This window comes from Dryobates pubescens, chromosome 20 (genome assembly GCF_014839835.1).
Source record: "Dryobates pubescens isolate bDryPub1 chromosome 20, bDryPub1.pri, whole genome shotgun sequence".
Classification (NCBI taxonomy): Eukaryota; Metazoa; Chordata; class Aves; order Piciformes; family Picidae; genus Dryobates; species Dryobates pubescens.
In genome coordinates this window covers 13,387,157-13,406,282 of record NC_071631.1, presented here as the reverse complement: position 1 = coordinate 13,406,282, position 19,126 = coordinate 13,387,157, and the positions used below count along the sequence as shown (strand labels likewise).

General features: G+C 56.4%; 1 protein-coding gene across 1 annotated transcript in view; it reads left to right on the top strand.

Moving 5' to 3' along the window:
- The window catches only part of SDK2 (sidekick cell adhesion molecule 2), a 49,821-nt gene that overhangs the window by 12,714 nt on the left and 17,981 nt on the right, over positions 1-19,126 (top strand). The window contains exons 2-5 of the mRNA XM_054171132.1: positions 6,736-6,895; positions 15,523-15,629; positions 16,889-17,036; positions 18,245-18,378. Coding sequence (XP_054027107.1) covers positions 6,736-6,895; positions 15,523-15,629; positions 16,889-17,036; positions 18,245-18,378 — 549 coding nt within the window. The remainder of the gene's footprint in view (positions 1-6,735; positions 6,896-15,522; positions 15,630-16,888; positions 17,037-18,244; positions 18,379-19,126) is intronic.

Below are 19,126 nucleotides of genomic sequence, written 5' to 3'. Positions count from 1 at the left end.
GTGCAGTGGGAAAGTACCTTGTGGATGAGGAGAGAGGAAACCTGGTGGGACAGAGATGGGGTTCCAGATGTTCTCCAGAGTGCCACAGCAGCTCAAATGTGTCCCTCTTAGTTGACCCCATAAGCAGCTGTGCTGTTGCCCTGCTGCCTTCTCATGCCCCCAGCAGAAGGATTTCCCACACTTGCTCTTGCAGCCTCACGCTGCCAGTGAGTGCTGAGCCCCCAGACTCAGGCTGTGCCCTCTAAATAATGAGGCAGGTGAGTGCCATCTGTGGGGGCCACAGGTAAAGGCAGTAAGTGGGTAAGAAATGGAGCTTGTCTTCTGGGAGCTAACTCCCTGGTTAGCAGGCTGGGTCCCTCAGCCAAGGCAGTGATGCTGGGCTGGCACAGGTACAGGTATGGGTGAGGAGGAGATGGAGCAGAGCTGCTGAGTCCACTGGAGCATTGGAAATTGCATTTCATGGCTGGGCGGACTGGGACAGCAACCCCAGCACTGCTTGCTGGGTGCTTGGAGAGGAGATAAGATTTGATTAAGAAGGCCTCTATTAATTTATGGCAGGTACACTGATGATAGCAGAGGGCTGGCTGGTGATTAATAGCCAGAAGGAGAGTTTTCAAGCTCCTGGTCTCAGTGGGGTGGACACGGGGAGGATTGTGCTGGGTTCCTTTGGCACTGCTCCATGTGCCAGTGGGGACAGAGATCATTGCATGTCACCCCCTGGCCTGAGAGGAGAAAGAGATGACTGAAGTTTCCCTGTGGCTGCCCCTGTGCTTCTGGACCAGCCATTTTTCTGCCATCAGAACTAAGGACTGATGCTGGGATGGATATTGGCTCTAGTGGGTGATGTGCTGGGGAGGATGGAGCTGCCTTGCCTGGTCTGAGTGACCTTAGCCTACACCGTGCTGTGCCACACATGGCTTCTCCCATGGGGCCACACCACTGCCACGCTTCAGTGGGGCTGGTTGTGTGAGCAGATTAGAAAGGAACAAGGCTGCTTTGACACGGTGCCTCTCACACTGTCCTGGGGCACCAAAGCCCTTTGGTGCTGGATTTTGCTGACAAACCTGCAGTTGCAGGGTGGTGAGGTGAAAGCTGGGCTCTTCCAGGAGCCCCATGCTGGTGGGTATCTTGGCATTGCCCCGCTTAGGGGCCTGATGCCCCTATGGGCAAGCACTGCTGATGCTTTTCCATCACCATGCATCAGGGTTTGGTACTTTTCCTCCCACCCCTTCCTTAAGTTGAAGCCAGAATTGAGTTGCTGTGGAAGAGACAAAGAGTTGGAGGGGACATGGGCTACTGAAGCGTGTTGTGGGGATCAAGGCACATTGCTGGCATGGCTGGGGGCTGCCAGCAGGGATAGATGGGTGCTGGTAAGCAGAGGCCAGAGGTGTGAATTTGGGGGGTGTGTGTGTCTGTGCTCAGCTCAGGTGTTGGCAAGAGGACAAGTGGGGCTCAGAGAGGATGTCCATGCCATCTCGACCTCGGGCTTGGCTTCATCTTTGGCACCCCCTGGCTGCCTGGGTCCCCTGGGTTCCTGCTCAGCAGCACGTTGTGCTCCACTGCTCTCCAGGTGCTGGGAGCATTCAGCATTTCAATTCTGTTTGCTTTTTATTAAGAGGATGAAGCCTCTTCTCAGGAATACTAATGGCTCCAGCAGTGGTGGAGAGCTCTTCTAATCCCCCAGCACCTGCTGGCCACCCACCCTGCATTGCCCCTGCCACCACCCTGGTGGGGACATTGGGGTTTTGTGGCAGCTCCTGCCACCACATCAGGGCCATGCCCTCAGTGCCCACATGGACATGTGCCATTCAATCAGCCCTATGGCTTTACCAACAGCCACTGAAAAATTGATGCCTCTCAACCACAGGCTGGCATCTGACAAGCAGAAAATGTCTTAGCCAAGGGCTGGCTCCTTGGGTGCTGGCATTGTCATGGAGCTTCACCGGTCCCCAGCCAGGTCCCTCCCTGGAGCTGGGCCCACCTAGCTGAGGTGGCCACAGAGGGGATGTGGTTTGTCCCCTTGGCCACGATGGGTCTCCTGGATGGCCAGAGTGGGGACATGGTTTGTCCCCTTGGCCTCGATGGGTCTCCTGGGCTGATCTCTTGCTACACCCACCCAGCGCTGTGACTGCTCAGGAATGCTGTGGTGCCCCATGGGCACCGTGTTTGGGTGCCAAGAGGTGTCTCAGTGCTTTTAACCCCTTCCCTGCCACACTGACTGCAGGTCTTCCTGCTTCCTCCCTCCCTCCAAACTCCCCCCCAGCTGTGCTGTGGAGAGGCTGCCGCGGTGCCGGGGGGGAGGGAGCTGTGCCGTGAATATGTTACCCAAATGAATAATAAAAACAAAGGAAAATTACCCTCTTATTGAAACTGGTTTTATGAATAAAACAATTATTCTGGTAATTGAAAAAATGTGTCGTTAAATTAAATGCAGTGGTTCCTATTAAAATTTTAGTGGATTGCTGCTTCTCTCCTTCCTTTTTTTTTCCTCCCCCCCCTTTTTCCTTCCCTGTCTCCGCTGGCGGCTAAAGGCTGGTAATTATAGCAGAGGGTTTCGCTTTCTCTTTATTGTTTTTTAATCTCTTCGTGCTGTGGAGAGCCAGCAATAGCCTGATGCAGAAGAGATTTAGCTTCATCTCCCCATGCTGGGGGGGGGGTACAGGGCGGCCGGAGCGGGAGCTGTGCTAGCGCTCCCCAGGGGATGCCATCCTGCTGTCTGCATGGTGATGCTGCCCTCAGGAGGAGCACTGCAAAGCTTGGGGGAGCAGGGACACTGCTCTGTGTCCACCCCCTCTGCCCCTATATTGTGTTTGAGGTGCAGACAGTGGAGCAGACTCTTCCCCGGGCTGACGCTGTGTGCTGGCTGCATCTTGGCAAGACTGAGGAGGTGGGAAAGGAGGAAGATGATTGTGTGGTTTCTTCCAAATTGAGTGTTGGTGCTGGGTGCTGGTACCCAAGGGTTGGTTTGGCTTCACCTGGGTGCTTGGAGCCCACATTTATTCCAAGTTGAGTGTTAGTGTTGGGTGCTAGTACCTAGGATTGGTTGGGCTTCAACTGGGTGCTTGGAGCCTACAGGAGCAGTTGGGCTGGATTCAGGGCATCCCACCAGCACTGGTAGGCACTGGCTTGGTTGGGGTTGTCCAGTGCATTCTGCTGTTTCTCATTCGGATTCATAGAATTAGCAGGAATGAGTGCTAAGGTGATCAACTTCTAATTAGCAGACAGGGGATGGGAGCAGCTGGGTGTCACCTTCTGTCCCTGGGGGCCAGCAGGGTGGTGACCCTGTGCTGAACGAGGGTTGAACCCCAGCAGGGAGGGGCACCTGTGCCAGCCAGTGAAGCATCCACAGCAAAGATGGGAGAAGGACCTGGGTGTCCCACAAGCTGCTGATCTTTCTTGGGTTGCTGAGGGGATCTGTGGAGTCAGGCTTGGTATGCCCGCCTCTTGTCAGCTTCCTGGAGTTCACCAAGCTGGTCATACCCTCCTTCCCACCCCCACCAGCAGCTGCCTGGCAGAGCCCTGCCCTTGGCAGGCATTTCAGGATTCCTCTGGGCTTAAAAATCCCTGTCCCTTCCCATCAGGAGGGATTTGAAGCTGGGGAGAGGAGGCTTAGTTCCCAGCTCACCCATTACACCCAGGAATTAGGATCCATTACAGCTCTATCAGCAAGGCTGGGGCCCTCCTGCCCTATATCCACACCCCCTCCCGGGCTCTAATGCACCAGGCTCAGACCCAGCTCCTGGCAGCCCTTCTGTAAATAAAGTGCAGGGGCAAAGATTGTGATCCCATTAGGCAGGATTAGTGCCTTGTGAGGCCTTGGCATTAATATATTGTGGGCAGTGGAGGAAGAGAGCTGGGACCATCCCTGTTCCTGTTCCCCTTCCCTCTTGCTAGCTCTTGGCATTCCATTTGTCCTATGCGTCACTGCTGGCAGCTTGGATGTTGTGGCTCAGCCCCAGGGTCACTGCTGTGTGCAGGGTGGGGATGGCATGGTTTGATGGCACCTTTCTGAGTGGAGAGGGCTGGGCTGGCATGGCATGGCATGGCACTGAACCTGGCAGATGTGCAGATGTTCTTGGGGATGCCTCTCGCTGCCATTTATGTTTGGAAAGTGATGAATTTCTGCACTGACTAATTAGTCTCTAATTAGTAAGTGAAGTGTAAACAGTCACAACAGATGGGGGAGAGGCGGAATTAGCAGTAATGACCCTTCCTTTTGGGGGGACATGGCTGTCACACTGGGAATCCTCCCATGGGGTCCAGGGCTGGGGGATTTGCAGCCCCTGTCTGTGCCAGCTCTGTGGGGAAGCAGTGGACATCCCTGTGCCCTCCAGATTTGGTGGTGCCATGGCTTGTTATGCTGCCAGAATGGTGGGAGAGAGGAGCTGCTCCCAGACTGCCAGGAGCAGAGCTGTGATGCTGTGTGCTGCTGGGAAACTGAGGCAGGGAGAGCTGCTGGAGGGGCTGGATGATGCTGACATCAACTTCCTCCACATCCTTTTTCTCTCCAAGCTGTGGCACTGTGTACTGATGGTGAGACCTGGGGGCCTGGTGGGCCGGTGAACACTGGGAGCAGCTTCCTTGTTTCTGGAGTTCTCTCTGGAGCATCAAACCAGCTGTGTTCTCCTTCCTGGGTTCCTTCTACTGCCCTGGTGCTGGACTGAGGTCCCTGGGTGGGTGCTGAGCTCCTGGGTGGCCTTGCCAACTGGGAGGAGGATGAGGATTTTGCACACGGCTGTGTGTGTGCAAGCCAGAGCCGCTCTGGCACAGGCACCTCAGGGGAGCACAGCCAGAACTCGGTGCCACCTTCATCCTTATAGGATGCACAGTGCACCTGGGCCCCCTAGCCCTGCTGCCCCTTGCCATGGCCGGGGTGGTTTTGGCTTTCCCAGGGGAGCAGAGGGGGAGCTGGTTGTAATGGAGGGACCAGGAGCCTCTAGGTGCAAGGTGGCTGCCGTGACCTTGGCAGGCAGATAATGATTGCAGGATCAATAGTGGAGTCAGGAGCTGCCTCTCCTCCTCTGCACCGTTTTTCACCCCTTAATGCAGAACAGATGGCTTGGGTGCTTCAAAGCGAGATGAGCCTTAGCTGCTTAAAATCAAATTAGGTTGTATGCAAACGGCATGCAGGCCCAGGGGAAGGTGTGCCAGGAGCACCCTGCTTCCCAAATGCCTCCTGAAGGCTGCTGCTGGGCTTGGTGGGGAGTGTGTGCTGAACACACCACGTTTCAGTCCCACTCTGCCACTGGTAGGCTCAGCCAGGCCCTGGCAGCACAACCCTGTGGTCCAGCTTTCTGCTCCAGCCCCTGCATGTGTGGCCAATGTCCATTGCCTGGGCCCCAGCCTGTTTTGCAGCAATGCATTTACTGCATCTTGCTCCGCTGAACCCTCAGGCTGGTCCGTGGCTCATTTACTGGTTTTGTGCCTGAGGCATTTGGCCCTGCAGCTAGTCTCTGGTTGTGCCATGGCCCCATCTGGGCACTGTGGTAATCCCACAGGTCTCTAGCCCAGGATGGGCAAAGCCCTGCTGTTTCAGGTCAAGGTCGTGCCAGACCACGGTGGGGACATGCCTGCAGAGTGCGACCCATTCCACTGCCAAACCTCAGTGCTGGGGCACTGAGCTGCCATAGTGCCTATGGGCACCCCTCTGCCCCTGTAGCTGTGGTGCTGGGCTGCTGCAGAATTTGTCCCCAGTGTCCCATGTCTGCTTAGTGGGGTGCCCTGATGCTGAGTTCCAGCCTGGACTTGGGGCAAAGACACTGGGAGAAGGTCTGCCCATGCCAGCCAGTGCTGCTAAAGGTCAGAGAGGAGGATTAAATTAAGGAGCCATGAGCTGCTCCTTTCCTGCCTAGTGACTTGCCTGGCAATCAGTACTGCTGTACCTACCCTGGGGACAGGGCAGCCGGGTGTAAACCAGATGGTTATTTCCACATGGATGCAGCACCCTGGGATCTGGGTCCTGCCAGGAAGGAGAGAGACCTCCTCAGTGTATGTCTGGAGGTGTCTGAGTGCCTCTGAGCTCCTGCAAACTTCTGACACGGCGCCCAGAGTGGTGCTCAGGAGTTCAGAGGCACTGAGGGCATTGAAGCAGGTTGAGCCCACAGGCACGGGAGCCGCTTTGGTGTCAGCTCACGGTGCGGAGAGCCCTGGCAGGAATTCAGCTTGCAGACACAAGAAAGCAAAGCCCTACCCCAAAGTAAAAACCTAAAGCCGTGATTGAAAGCGCACTTGAAAGCTGCTGGGGAATATGAATGTGTCTTTGAAGTAAAAGGGCTTCCATTTGTTAAGCAGAAAATGGAGCTGTGTGTTTCGATTTATAGTTTTACTTAGCAAATAAAACAGGAGAGGAGTAAGTGTTTATGTCTCACTCGGCTCCCAGCCCCTCCGCCCCCTTCACCCCCCGAGTTAAAAGCTCAGTGCTTCTGAAATGCTACAAAGGCAGCCAGGAATAAAGCAAAGCAAGCAGCTTAGATAAACCCTAGATGGGCTAAGCTCTTGTCAAGAGGCTTGGGAGATGGCTCAAGGTGGGGAGAATGGTCAGTGGAGGGGTGTGGTGGGTTGAAAGGGGTCTGGTTGGGACAGAGAGACAGCGAGATGGCCCCCAGCGTCCCCCTGCCCACTTGCTGCTGGGTGGTGGTTGTGCCCATTCCTCATGGGCAGTGGCCGTGCTGCTGAGGAGCTCGCAGGCGATGGGGCTAGCACATCTCTCATGCCATCTCTTTCCTCTCTCCACAGATGATGTCTCTCCATACTTTAAGACAGAGCCAGTGCGGAGCCAGGTCCATCTGGAGGGGAACCGCCTGGTCCTGACGTGCATGGCAGAGGGCAGCTGGCCCCTGGAGTTCAAGTGGTTGCACAACAGCCGGGAGCTCACCAAGTTCTCTTTGGAATACCGGTGAGTCCCCACTGCCCAGCATCTGGGGTGAGTCCTGCCTGGCACACCGGGCTCTTCTGCCAACCACCGTGGCACAGTTGGGTATTGCTGGCTCCCCTGCGAGGCGGTGCCACAGTGGGGAGGAGGTCGCTGTTAGCATGCCAGGAGCTGCTGCCTGTGTTTGGAGAGCAAACAGTGGATGTAGGCAGGGCACCACGGGGAGGAGGCATTGGCACAGGCAGGATTAACACCGGGCTGCAGATCAAGGCTGGCTCGTGGCTCACTGAGAATGGCCTGACCAGGGGAAGGAGCAGGAAAGGGTAGCACGAGAGATCACCCTGGGTACGGGCATTCACCTCTATGTGCCAACTAATCCTGCCACAGAGCAGCCGGGCTCGTGTCACAGCCTGCTTGGAGCTCTCCTCTAAATGAAGCTGGGCACCTCTCGCGTCTCCTCTGTCTGCGTGTGTCATCCTCTGGGTTTTAATCAATAATTCAGCCTGAGATGAGCCCTTCCCCGCCTAAAGGCACCGAATCCAAAGGCTTCGTGTTGCTGTAGCAACGCGGCACTGCTCTGGGATGCCAGGAACGCAGACAATGTGCCTGGGTGATGTCCCCTCCCTGGCGTCCTGCTGGGTGCTGTGTCCCCTCCCCAGCACCGTGTGCTGTGTCATGTGCTGAGTCCCAATGCCGTGTGCTATGCTGAGTGCTGGGTCCTTTCCCTAGCACTGTGTGCCATGCTGGGTCCTCAGTTCTCTCCATGGCACCATATGCCATTCTGGATCTCCTCCCTGGCACTGTGTGCTGTGCTGGGTCCCCACCCTGGCACCATGTGCCGTGCCAGGTGCTGAAGCAGTGGCCATCCTTGAGGACCCTGGGGGCTGTCCCTCACCAAGCTACGGTGGCTGCAGCTCTGCAGTGTCCCCAGTACCTCAGGCTTGGTGCTGGGTGTTTGCAGCAGTGCTGGGTGCCCTGTGGGGTGGGTCCCTTGTCCCACTGTCAAAACTCAGAGACCTGTTGAACCCCACAGTTCCTGCAGCTCATTGTCATTATAGCTGCAGTGGGAATGATGCAAAATATCAGCCCTTAACTGTGGGGATGGTGGTGTCAGCAGGGTGGGGGGATGCAGAATCCATGCAGGAGCTCCTTAAGGGCAGCCCCACAGCACTGGGGCAGAGCCACCCATCCCAGACAGGAGAAAGGTATCAGAACACAGGCTTCTGTTTTGTCCTCAGAGCAGGTTGGGGGCACCTGAGGGGGCACCTCTAAACCCAGAATGGGGCCTTCTGTCTTCCTTTCCTGGTTCTGCTTCTGGGTTTCCTCTGGTTTACCCTTCCGTAGGGAAGGGGCCGGTGCTTGTGTGTCTGCTCTGGGATTCCCAGCAGCTCTGCATCCCTGCGTCCCTGCACCAAGGTGACTCCCTTTCCCCGGAGCCCCCCAGCCTCCGCCTCCAGCTCCAGCCAGAAAGGATTAAGGGAGGAAGCAAGAAAATAAACAAACAGGCAGGGAAAACCCAAACAAGCCGAGCGGCAGCTAATGAAGCAAGCAGCCTCTATGCAAATCTGCAGTTCGCTGCCTGCCTTTAACCCCTCTGCGCCGCGGCGAGGACACAACCTGCTGCCATTGGCTTCCCTCTGCCTGTCCCCGGCTCTCCACAGGGATTTCCTGTGTGGAGATGACAGCCTGGACATCTTTGCCTGGAACCGAAGGCTGCTGGTGAGGAGTGTGAAGTACCAAAATTAGTTATGATGGGCAGAAATTGAATTTTAATAGAGATGTCGGTGGCGTGGAGCCAGCCTGCTCAGGCTGGGAAAGGTAGTAATTAAAAGTTAACGAGTTTAGAAACGGAGTAATCCTTGGAGAGGGCAGGGCTGGTGCTGATGGCCGAGGAGGCTCAGGGATGCTCCTGTCCGTGCTGGGGCCAGCAATGCCTGTGGGTGCATTGGCAGCGTGGCTGAGGGATGTGGGGTGCAGCCAGTTCTCTCCAGCTCATGTGCCCCTTGGTGTGTCCCCACTCTGGGGGCAGGAGGGACTGTCCCCAGGGCCTGGCTGTGCCTGTGATGGGATGCTTTGTGCTTTGCAGCAGGGCTGGATGCTGTGGAGGGGGTGTGCTTAGGGTGCTGTCTGGGCTTGGTGGCATCACCTCATTATTCCCAGCCAGGACTGCGTGTCACTGAGCATTTCATCCTCATCATCCTCACCACCCTCTCTGCTCACACCACTGCTGCTATCGCCCTTGTGCATTTGAGCCCTTTTGCGGGGGAGGCTGTGGTCTGGGCTTGCATCTTGGTCCTGTCCTCCCTGTGAACCACCCTGGTCCATTCTCATCTGCTGGTCAGACAAGCTCATGCCACATTTTAAGGGAGGGAGCCTCTCTCCCCGTTTGGCAGCGTGTTTCCATGGCGACCGCCCTTTTCTTCCCGCAGCGATTCAGCCACCAGCCTGCTGGAGAGACCTGTTGGTGTGCAGCAAAGGGCAGGTGGGGAACGGGCCCAGCAGGTCCCTTGCCCCCAGCCAGTGATAACCAGGACAGTGTCTCTGTGTGCGGGCAGAGCTGACAGCTCAGGAGCATCCCTGGTGACCTCATCGGGATCGGGCACCAGCATGGCTTCACGTGCATGCAGAACCATCCTCCCTCAGGAGCATCCCTGGGGATCAAGTGTGATCAGGGACCACAGAGGGATTTGGGACCACCTTGGTTCTGTGTGAGTGTGGAGCTGTCTGCTCCAGGAGCATCCCTGGGGACTGCAGTGGGACTGGGGACCATGTGCATGCAGAGCCATCCTCCCTCAGCAGCATCCCTGGGGATCAAGTGTGATCAGGGATGAGAGAGAGGGATTTAGGATCTCCTTGGCTCTGCTCATGGAGCCAACCCCTTGGGAGCATCCCTGAGGACCACAGAGGATTGGGGACCAGCCTGCCTTCACCTACGTGCTGCCTCCATTGTCTGCTGCCGCTCTGGGGCATGTGGAGACAGGTCTCCCACGGGACCCCCACTGCCTCCTGGGTACCCCACAGTGGAGCCCCATCCCCTCCAATGCCTGCTGTGACCTTTCTTAAGGTGCTGGCAGGGCAGGTGGAGGCTTGCCTGGGTGCTCCACTCCCCTGCCCTGGCACGCTGGCACTGCTCTCTCCAGGGCCAGCTCTGTTTTTCTATGCATAATCTCGCTGGTGCTGGGCTCTCCTGCGAGCTCTCCAGAGCCTGACTGCTTCTCCTACCAGGAATCATAATATGCAAATCAGGCAGCTTGATGTCTTTAATGAAATCCTCGGAAGGAAAGAGCTTCTCTGGTGAATTGAGGATATTTATTTCTCATACAAGAAATTTAACATGCAGATTAGTTGGGTCTGGTAATTTATCACATGAGATTGTCCTATTAAGGGTTGCACCAAGTCCTGCTGCCTTCAGAAATTACCTTATGCATAGATTACCTCTGGACAGACTCCCATCCATGGAGATGAATCTTCTACCCACAAAATCAGCCCTCTTGCCTCTCCCCATGTCCCTCCACAGCTGGTGTGGGAGCCCAGCAGCTACTGAAGGATCCTCCACTGCTTCCCAAGAGCCCAGATCCCCTTTGCCAGGAGCTCAGATCCTGGGAAAGTGTAATTACATCTCCGGTACTGCCTGGCTTTGCCGCTGTGGTGCTCACTGCACCTGCCTCCAGCTAAACAGGGTCTGCCTGACTGAGCCTCCTGGAGCTCCTGGGGCTCACCACAGCCCCATGGCCCCTCACCAAGACCCCCTGAGCCCAGGGGTTGGTATTTCAGCACATGGTGCTTTCTACCCATCTCCATCTGCTTCTGTGCAGGGGGTGGGTTGCCAGGAGCTGCTCTGTGTTGGCTTTCAGAGGAGAGGCAGATCTAGGGCTCTTTTGATTCCCCATCCTTCTGGGTTGGGATGTCCCCCAATGATGCATAGAACATGGCAGGCAGAGCACACAGGACCCCACTGAGCTTTTAAGGCCTTTTGAGGATCCCAGGGGTTTGATTCCAATACTTTGCCCCCAGATGATCTATAATATGGAGCCAATACCCTCTCAGAAACACAAACCAGAGGGGAAACAGGGTCATTGTCCCCCAGCTCCCTGCTGGGACCCCAACTTGTGCTGCTGCCCACCAGGAGCATATCCCTGCTCTGGCTGGACCAGCTCTGCCAGACTGAGGCTGAAGCCCAGCCCTCTGCCCTGGGGAGCTAATTGCCATTTGATAATCTAATTAATTAGAGCTGATGAACATCAGAGGAGTTGCAGCCAGGCTCAGTGGGAGCCCAGCAGTGAGTTTCTGGTGCCTGTGGCTCCAGCCTTACCAGCTTCCTGTTCAGCATTGCTGCTTGTGGCAAAGCCTCCAGCAGTGCCAGTGGGGCAGCACCAAACTGGTAATGAGCAGCATAGGGTGGGCTTCTCTGGGGCTCCTTGTGTTGTGAAAGCTCTTGTTCCTGCCTTTCTCTGTGCCTTGTTTGGCTTTGAGGGGAACATGGGAGGACTGGCAGCAATTGCCAGGCACAGGGGCATGCAGGAGGAAGATGATAATTGAGATCTTTTTGCCAAGATCTTAAGTGGGCTCATGCAGCCGCAGGAAAGAGACTGAGGAGAGGTCTTGGACCTGAAGGTGCCACCTGAGCTATGCTGTGGTGGTGGTGGCCGAGCTCCCGGTGAGGGATGCGCTGGAGCCCTCTAGATGCCACAAGAGGGGATGGAGGTTTGTGTGCTCGCTCCTCTCCCTGCTCTGCACGAAGGTGGCAGATTAATACGAGGGCATTAATTATTAAATGGCTCATTGTTCTGGCAGGGCCAATTGAGGCGGCGATTTACAGGGCTGTCGGCACCCGCCGAATTCCCCTAACCGCGGGAAAACATTTCTGGCAGGCAGAGAGAGGCAACAGTTCCAGCCACTTGTGTCAAAACAGAGCCCTTTCCAATCAGGAGCTAATTGAGATCCAATAATCCAGTTGAGAGGGGGCTGATGAATTACCAGGGGGGTTGTTTAAAAAGACGCCGAAGGGGAGCCCAGCGCGGGGCTGGGTGCGGGCGGAGGCTCCGGGACGTGCGGCTCAGATGCTGGAGCCGTTAAACCTTTGCTAAGTGTGTTTTAATGCTCACTTGACATTTCATTATCGCACAGTAACTATTCAAATACATGTCCCCTCCAGAATTAATTAGTCGTTATACAGGATATTAATCAAAGGGGACCGTGCCAAAACCCGATCCAGCTGTTGCTGTTACTGGGCGACATTGGAAGGAGCACACAGATTTCTGCACCCTTCTGGTTTTCAATTTGATGGATCGAATCTTTTGGCTGCTGCTTTTCCCGGCCCCTTTCCTCCCTCTCAATCTAATAATTATTCGCCAGCGTCAGCCCCGCGCTTCGCAGCAACCCCACAATAACAGAGCATCATCCGGGGCCGGGGCACGGCTCTGCCGGAGCGGCGCCGGGAGCCACCCTGCCGTGACGCGGTGCATGGTGCATGCTGCCGGCGTGCCTACAAGAGTGCCCATGCTGCCAGCACCTCGCTAGGGTTGCACAGCGAGGGGTGTTTGTGGCTGGTCATGGTGCTGTGACCTGCCCTGCCTCACTGTGGTGGAGCTTTGGGGTTTTTTCAGTCTGGAAAAGTGAACACAGAGGGGGGCGGAGGGTGTGTGTGTCTCCTAAATATAAATGTTTAAAGGGTGGGTGCCAGGAGGATGGGACTGCTCTTTTTTCAGTGGTGCCAGTGGCAGGCACAAAGTTGAACATAAGAAGTTTCATCTAAACTTGAGGAGGAACTGCTTTAAGGCTGACAGAGCACTGGAACAGGCTGCCCAGAGGGGTGGTGGAGTCTCCATCTCTGGAGACACTCAGAGCCCACCTGGACATGTTCCTGTGGGACCTTCTTGCAGTGAACCTGGCTTGGCAGGGGGTTTGGGCTTGATCATCTCTAGAGGTCCCTTCCAACCCCTACAATTCTGTGATTCTGTGAGCTGATGGATGGATGGAGAGGTTGTCATTCCTGACATTCAGCCCATCTGTCTGTCAGCTCGACCCAGTGCCAAAGCCTTCTGCTGACCAGCTGTTTCAGCAAACCCACTGCAAACCCTGGCACAGGGCTTCTGGCTCCCGAGCCCCATCCTGACCCCAGCAGTGCGAGCGGCACAATTGCTTCCTGCCCGAGCCTTGGAGACTGCCACTGGTTTCCATCAGTGTGTTTTCTTGAGGCCTGGGTCACTCCTCACTTCGGAAGTGCTTTTCCCCACAGACAATCCCCTGTCAGCCTTTGTCTGTGCAAGCTAACCAAACAAGCCTCTGGAACAGTGGAGTCAGCAGCAAGGGCTGTGCTGGGAGCACGGCCAGACCTCAGTCCTGGCTAAAACAGTGCAAAATGTGCCTCCGGGTCAGGGCATGGGCAAAGTGACCCGGTTGAGGCAGTGCCCATGGGCACCGGCCGCCAGGATCAGCCCCAAGTGGAAGAGCTGCTTCCTTGGCATGGAAAAGCAGGGAGCTCCTGGCCATGGAGGAGCAGTCGTGGTTGTGGCTGCTCCTGCTTGCTCGACTTGGGGGTGGCTCTGTGGGGTGCTAGGGCTGCCTGCTTCACCCCTCCACCCCCTCCTGCCCGCAGCGCTTCCCTCTGCGGGGGTGTGTGTGTGTTTGGAATCGGTTACCATGCCCTGATGGGGGAAGGAAATCAAATCGGAGTGGTGGTGGATAAAAGCCTGGGTGGAAGCCGAGCGGCAGAGAACAAAGTCTCTGCTGTCTTTGGTTAATGACTGCGGGCGAGGCTGCCCGGTAATTGATTTCCTTTCTCCGGGCTATTTTCAGTCTCTCAGGTGTGTGCAAAGCTCCGTTCCCTAGTGATTCCTGCGGCTCTGTAGGCATGGGCAGCAGGACCTGTTAATTGGGGCTGCGAGGTGTCCCCGTTGAGCGGGCACTAGGGGAGTGGGTTAAGACTCCCTGTGCCCACAGGGGTGTCCTGGCTCCCGCTCTGTGGGGAAAAGGCGCTGCAGTGACCTATGCATGGGTGGGTGCTTTGTGTGTGGGTGATGTGAACCCCAAGGGTGGGGTGGTTTGGCACCCATGGGGCAGCCCACATAGGTGTGTGTGAGCCTCAAGGCTGGGGTGGTTTGGGACCCACAGAGTGGCCCCATGGGCTGTGCCTGGGGCTTTGCACTGGTCCCAGGATGAGGGTTTGGAGGGGATGTGGCAGCAAGGCTGTGGTAGGGGGATGCACAGGAGGTCTCTGTGGGAATCTGAGCATCAGTGAGTGTCTGTCTGTCCACCCACGTGCATGTGTGTGTTTAGGAGCCACGGTGCATGTGTGTGATTTATGAAGGAGGACACACCAAGGAGAGCAGGGCCGTTATTCCTGGTGTCCGCCACAGCTCCTGACAGCTCCCTGGAATTGAAATATCTTATTTAAAGCCTCTGGGGATCATTTTTAAATATCAGCTGTGACACTCAAGGACTCATTCCCAAAGGGCACCCTCCCTTCTCCTGAGAGGATGGGTGACCCCTGACACACCACGTGGGGGGAGGGGGGATGGTGCTGGTAGAGGGTTTGATGCCAGCCCTGCTGTGCCCACCATGGCTTAGCAGTGTCTGTGGGCGATGTAGGAGTTCTGTGTCCCTAATGCCATTTTCCACACTGGGGAGGTGGGCACAGGGGCCTGTGGCTGTTCCTGGCAGAGGGGCTGTGCTCCTCCTGTCTTATGAAAGTTTAATTTACTCTCAGTTATTAAAAGAACAAACAAAGCTCTGCCGAAGGAGCCTGCGGCACGTTTAATGCAAGATTAGATTTTGGGCAGGAAGGGCTGAGCTTGGTTTTTTATTTCCTTTCTGCTTTATCATGGAGCATGCCCTGCTGGGGAAGGTGATGCACCAGCCCCTCCCTGTACCCCCTGGCATCACCCATCTGCAAGGGCATCTAGCCTGTTTTGAGGGATGATGGAGCTGGAGCACCTGCATCCCTCTTGGGAGCATGGAGGAGTGCTTGGGGGAGGTCTGGTGGCAGCAGGGTCCAGCTTAGGGCCTGGGGCAATACTCAGGGGCAGTGGGTGAATCGAGATGTGGTTATTTCCTTTATCTGCTTATCAGCTGCTGGTGGCTGATAAGAGCAGTGGCTGGGGCTGATAAGAGAGCTCAGTGCCAGTTGATTGGAGCAGTGCTGGGCTCAGCTGCTTGTGGGGCTAAGGTGGAGAAACCCCAGCAGGTCCTGGCAGACCCCAGGGTCTGCGGTTCAGTGTAGGGGTCAGGACAACAGGGGTCAGGACAGTGGGTGCCAGGTTGCTGGCAGCCACCTCTGCTTTCAACGTCTCAGAACCACCTGCCCAGTGCCTCCGTGAGTCTCCATTCATCGCTGCGCTGGTCAGGGGCTGGACACCGGCTTGTGCTGCATGCAAGGCACAGCAAAAGCAGCTCCTGTGTGTGTGGTCATGAGTCCCTCTATGGCAGTGAGGACACTGTGCTGTCCATATATGCCTGCATGGACACAAATACATATGAGCCAGCACATACCTCCAGCAGCTGCTTCTCAGGGAAAGAGCTGGCACTTGGAGCAGGGGTTGCTGCCTAGTAGTAATTGGTAGGCTTGTGGAGGACTTGCAGCCTCTCCCAGGGGCTGTGATGGTGGCTTGGACGTCCTCCACCGCTGCTGAGGTGGCTTCTCTCTCTCACAGGTACATGATCACATCCCTGGACCGAACACATGCCGGCTTCTACCGCTGCATCGTCCGCAATCGGATGGGAGCCCTGCTGCAGCGCCAGACTGAAGTGCAGGTGGCCTGTAAGTGCCATCCCTGTTTGGCAGGGACACCCACTGCTCTAGGGGAGCAGCTGGAAACACTCAGCTTGGCAGGGGACCTGCCAGGGACACCCAGCTCTTCAGCACTACAGAATGGCTCCAGTCTTGGTGCAGCCCAAGGCACATGCAAGTCTGGAGCATTCCTGGGGTGATGCTGCTGGGGATGGAGCTGTTGCTGCTGCTCCCACTGCCCAGTCAGGCCGTGGTGCTTGGGGATTCAGGGGGCCACACCATGGGCAGGGCAGAGTATGGGGTGCTGGCAGGGTGTGCTGGAGCTGGGGAACCCACAGCACCAGAAACTCCCCGGAGGAGCAAAACCCTTTGCTGTGTGAAAGCAGCCTGGCTGTGGAGAGCAATGGGACCAAACTCTATCATCATTACTGGAAGTGAATGGGGTACACAAGGTCGGGTAGCTTGGCACAGACGCTGCACAGGGGTCTCTGCTGGGGGGTAATGCAGAGGCACTATGGGGGATTAAGTAGGATAGGAGGCTTCTGGGACTCAGGACACTATCTCTGTGCCCCTAGGGTACCTGCCCCTCTCTGTCACACCTTCCCTCTGGGATGTCTCCAGTCCTGTCCCCTTAAACACCTTCCTGAGGAACAATGACAAATTAGGAAGCTAATGAGAAATTAATAAGGCAGCTGTGCTAACAACTAATGATAATGGTAAAGTCGTTAAAAAAAGATTCTTTACATGTTTTTAATTACAGCAATTAAGGGAAGTCAATAACAATCCTCTGCCCCCCTTTCTTCATGCCCCCTGCTTCACTCTGCTTTCCTCAGCTGCTGTCTGCTGCCAGCCTGCCAATGATTGGGCAGGATGCCGGCAGTGGGTGCCTCAACCTTGCCCATGGAGCCAAGGTCATGCAAGGATGCTCCAGGCAGGGAGAGACACTGGGAAGCCCCAGGACTGGACCCTCCTCACTGCAGCTGCACCCTATCCTTGGTGGGGCACACCTGGGCTGGTGTGCTGGTGATGGAGCTGTGCAGCTCTGAGTACCACAGGGATGTATCCTGGTGTGAGCACAGTCTGTGGGGTCTGAGCTACCCCCCACCCCCCAGCCAAGCTGAGAGACAGAGCAGACCCCAGGGCAGCCCCTCTTCATCCCTGGGGGGAGACCACCCCCATAGCCACCAGCCTGCCCCCAGCCAGACACAGGACTGGATCCCAATGGGTCCCTGGGTGCTTTGCAGACACTCTCCCTAGCCCCTGACGTGGTCCTGTCACACGTTTTGCAGACATGGGGAGCTTTGAGGACAGCGAGACGCAGCAGAGCGTGTCCCATGGGGAGGCAGCTGTCATCCGGGCCCCCCGCATCGCCAGCTTCCCCCAGCCCCAGGTCACCTGGTTCCGTGACGGGCGGAAGATCTCCCCCAGCAGCCGCATGTGAGTACTCCTCCAGCATCCCCCTGGCATGCCCCCAGGATCCTGCTGATGTAGCTCTGGCATTCCCCCCAGCATGCCACTGGCATAACCCCCAGCAACTCCCACAGCATCCCCCTGGCATTCCCCCTAGCATCTCTCTGGCATATGCCTGGCATCCCCCCAGTATTCCCTTGGCATCCCCCTGGCATTCCCTTGGCATCCTGGGGGCGGGGGGGGCTGCGTTTCCCTCGGCTGCCGCTGTCCTTGCATTTAGGATGTTTAATGAGCGTCTGGAGCTCCTGGTGCTAAAACCCAGAGACAGGCTGGGGGACTGCTGGCTCCACTTGGCACTGGGGAAATGATTTATTTTACTTAATTTTTTTTGTAAAAAGAAATGAAAACAAAGAGTGAGGAAGGCAGGGGCAACGGGCACAGCCGTGGCAGAGCTGGGCACACCACATGCCCAGAGGGGTCCCACGGGACTGCGGCAGGCCCCGAGCGCTGCCGGAGCGGCAAGCTGGGTGCTGACAGACGCAGCGTGAGGGAATTGGATTTGTAACCCACATTATGCAGGGATTGAACTGGTCTCCTTTTCGATTTGCAAAGCAGGATGGAGGAGATAAAACTCCTTTATCTCGTATTTAATGGTAAAAAACTATATTCCTCAAACCGTTTTATGGTTCCAGCAGATTAGATCGTTCCATAAGGAGAAAAAAAAAGTCCTATTCATCAGTGCTGTCCCATGTGCTCTGCTTGCTGGCAGGCGTGTGGGGCTCAGTCTTGGAGGGTCCCAGCTCTTGTCTGGGGCCTGTGGTTGAGCCAAGCCAAGCCAATGCCAGGGGCAGGTGGGTGGAAAGCTGAGGGTCACAGGATCACAGAATTATTGAGGCTGGAAAAGACCTCTGAGATCATCAAGTCCAGCCTCTGACCTAACACCACCAAATCAGCTATACCATGCCACCAAGTGCCACATCCAAGCTTTTCTTAAATACCTTCAGTGGTGGCGACTGCAGCACCTCCCTGGGCAGCCCATCCCAGTGCCAATCACCCTCTCTGTGATCAGGCCTGTATCACAGCTCAGGGTCCTGTCTGTCCCACGTGGGTGCCCTGAGGCTGCTGGGGGATGGGTGCAAGGGTCCCAGCTTGCTGCATCGTCGTCCCCATTGGGTTCAGCATTGTGTCCCCTAGGCTCACATCCCCATCTCTTGCCAACCCTCCCATCCCTGCAGAGCCATCACACTGGAGAACACCCTCGTCATCCTCTCCACGGTGGCCCCGGATGCAGGACGTTACTACGTGCAGGCGGTGAACGACAAGAACGGTGACAACAAGACGAGCCAGCCCATCACGCTGACTGTGGCCAGTGAGTGCGGGGGACGCTGCCCCCTCCCCAGCCCCGCTCCCCCTGCACTGCCTGGCTCTCCCCCAAGTTCAATTTGCAGTAAATCTCTTCAGAGGCTCCAGCTTCTGCTGACTTCACACTTCAGCCACCTCAAAATTTATTTAGGCGCTTGGGGCTGTGCTGCAAACTCTTAATCGTGTCGTGGGCAGAGCCTCCCACCCCACTGTCACCAGGGCTGGATCTGGCCATGCCCCAGGACTGGGCTGTGGGATGGGATAAGCTGGGATGGGACAGTGTAGCCCCAACAGAAGCAGCCTTGCTGCAGGACACGCTTCCCTGTTCCCCTCTCAACCCACACTGCTCTGGGTCACTCCCTGCCTGGGAGACACAGAATCACAGAATTGTCAGGGTTGGAAGGGACTGCAAAGATGATCCAGTTCCAACCCCCCTGCCATGGGCAGGGAAACCCTCACACTAGACAGGCACCCTTGTGGCCCCATCCTTTCAGTCCCCTTGGACTCTGCAGGACCTGGCTGAGGGTCCCCTGGTCCTTGTTGAGGCAGGAACAGCCCCTCCCAGGGGCATCAGTTTCCTCCTGGTATTCTCCCTGCATCTTCCCTCCCACAGCTCCGTGGGGGGTTTATCCCTTCTGGTGAAGGCTCTGTGTGTCCTCCTGCCCCATTAATCTGTTTTTTCTTCTTTTTTTTTCCCCCCTCTACCTCGGCCTCCTGCTGTGCAATAAACAACCTGGAGCCCATGTTTATGGATT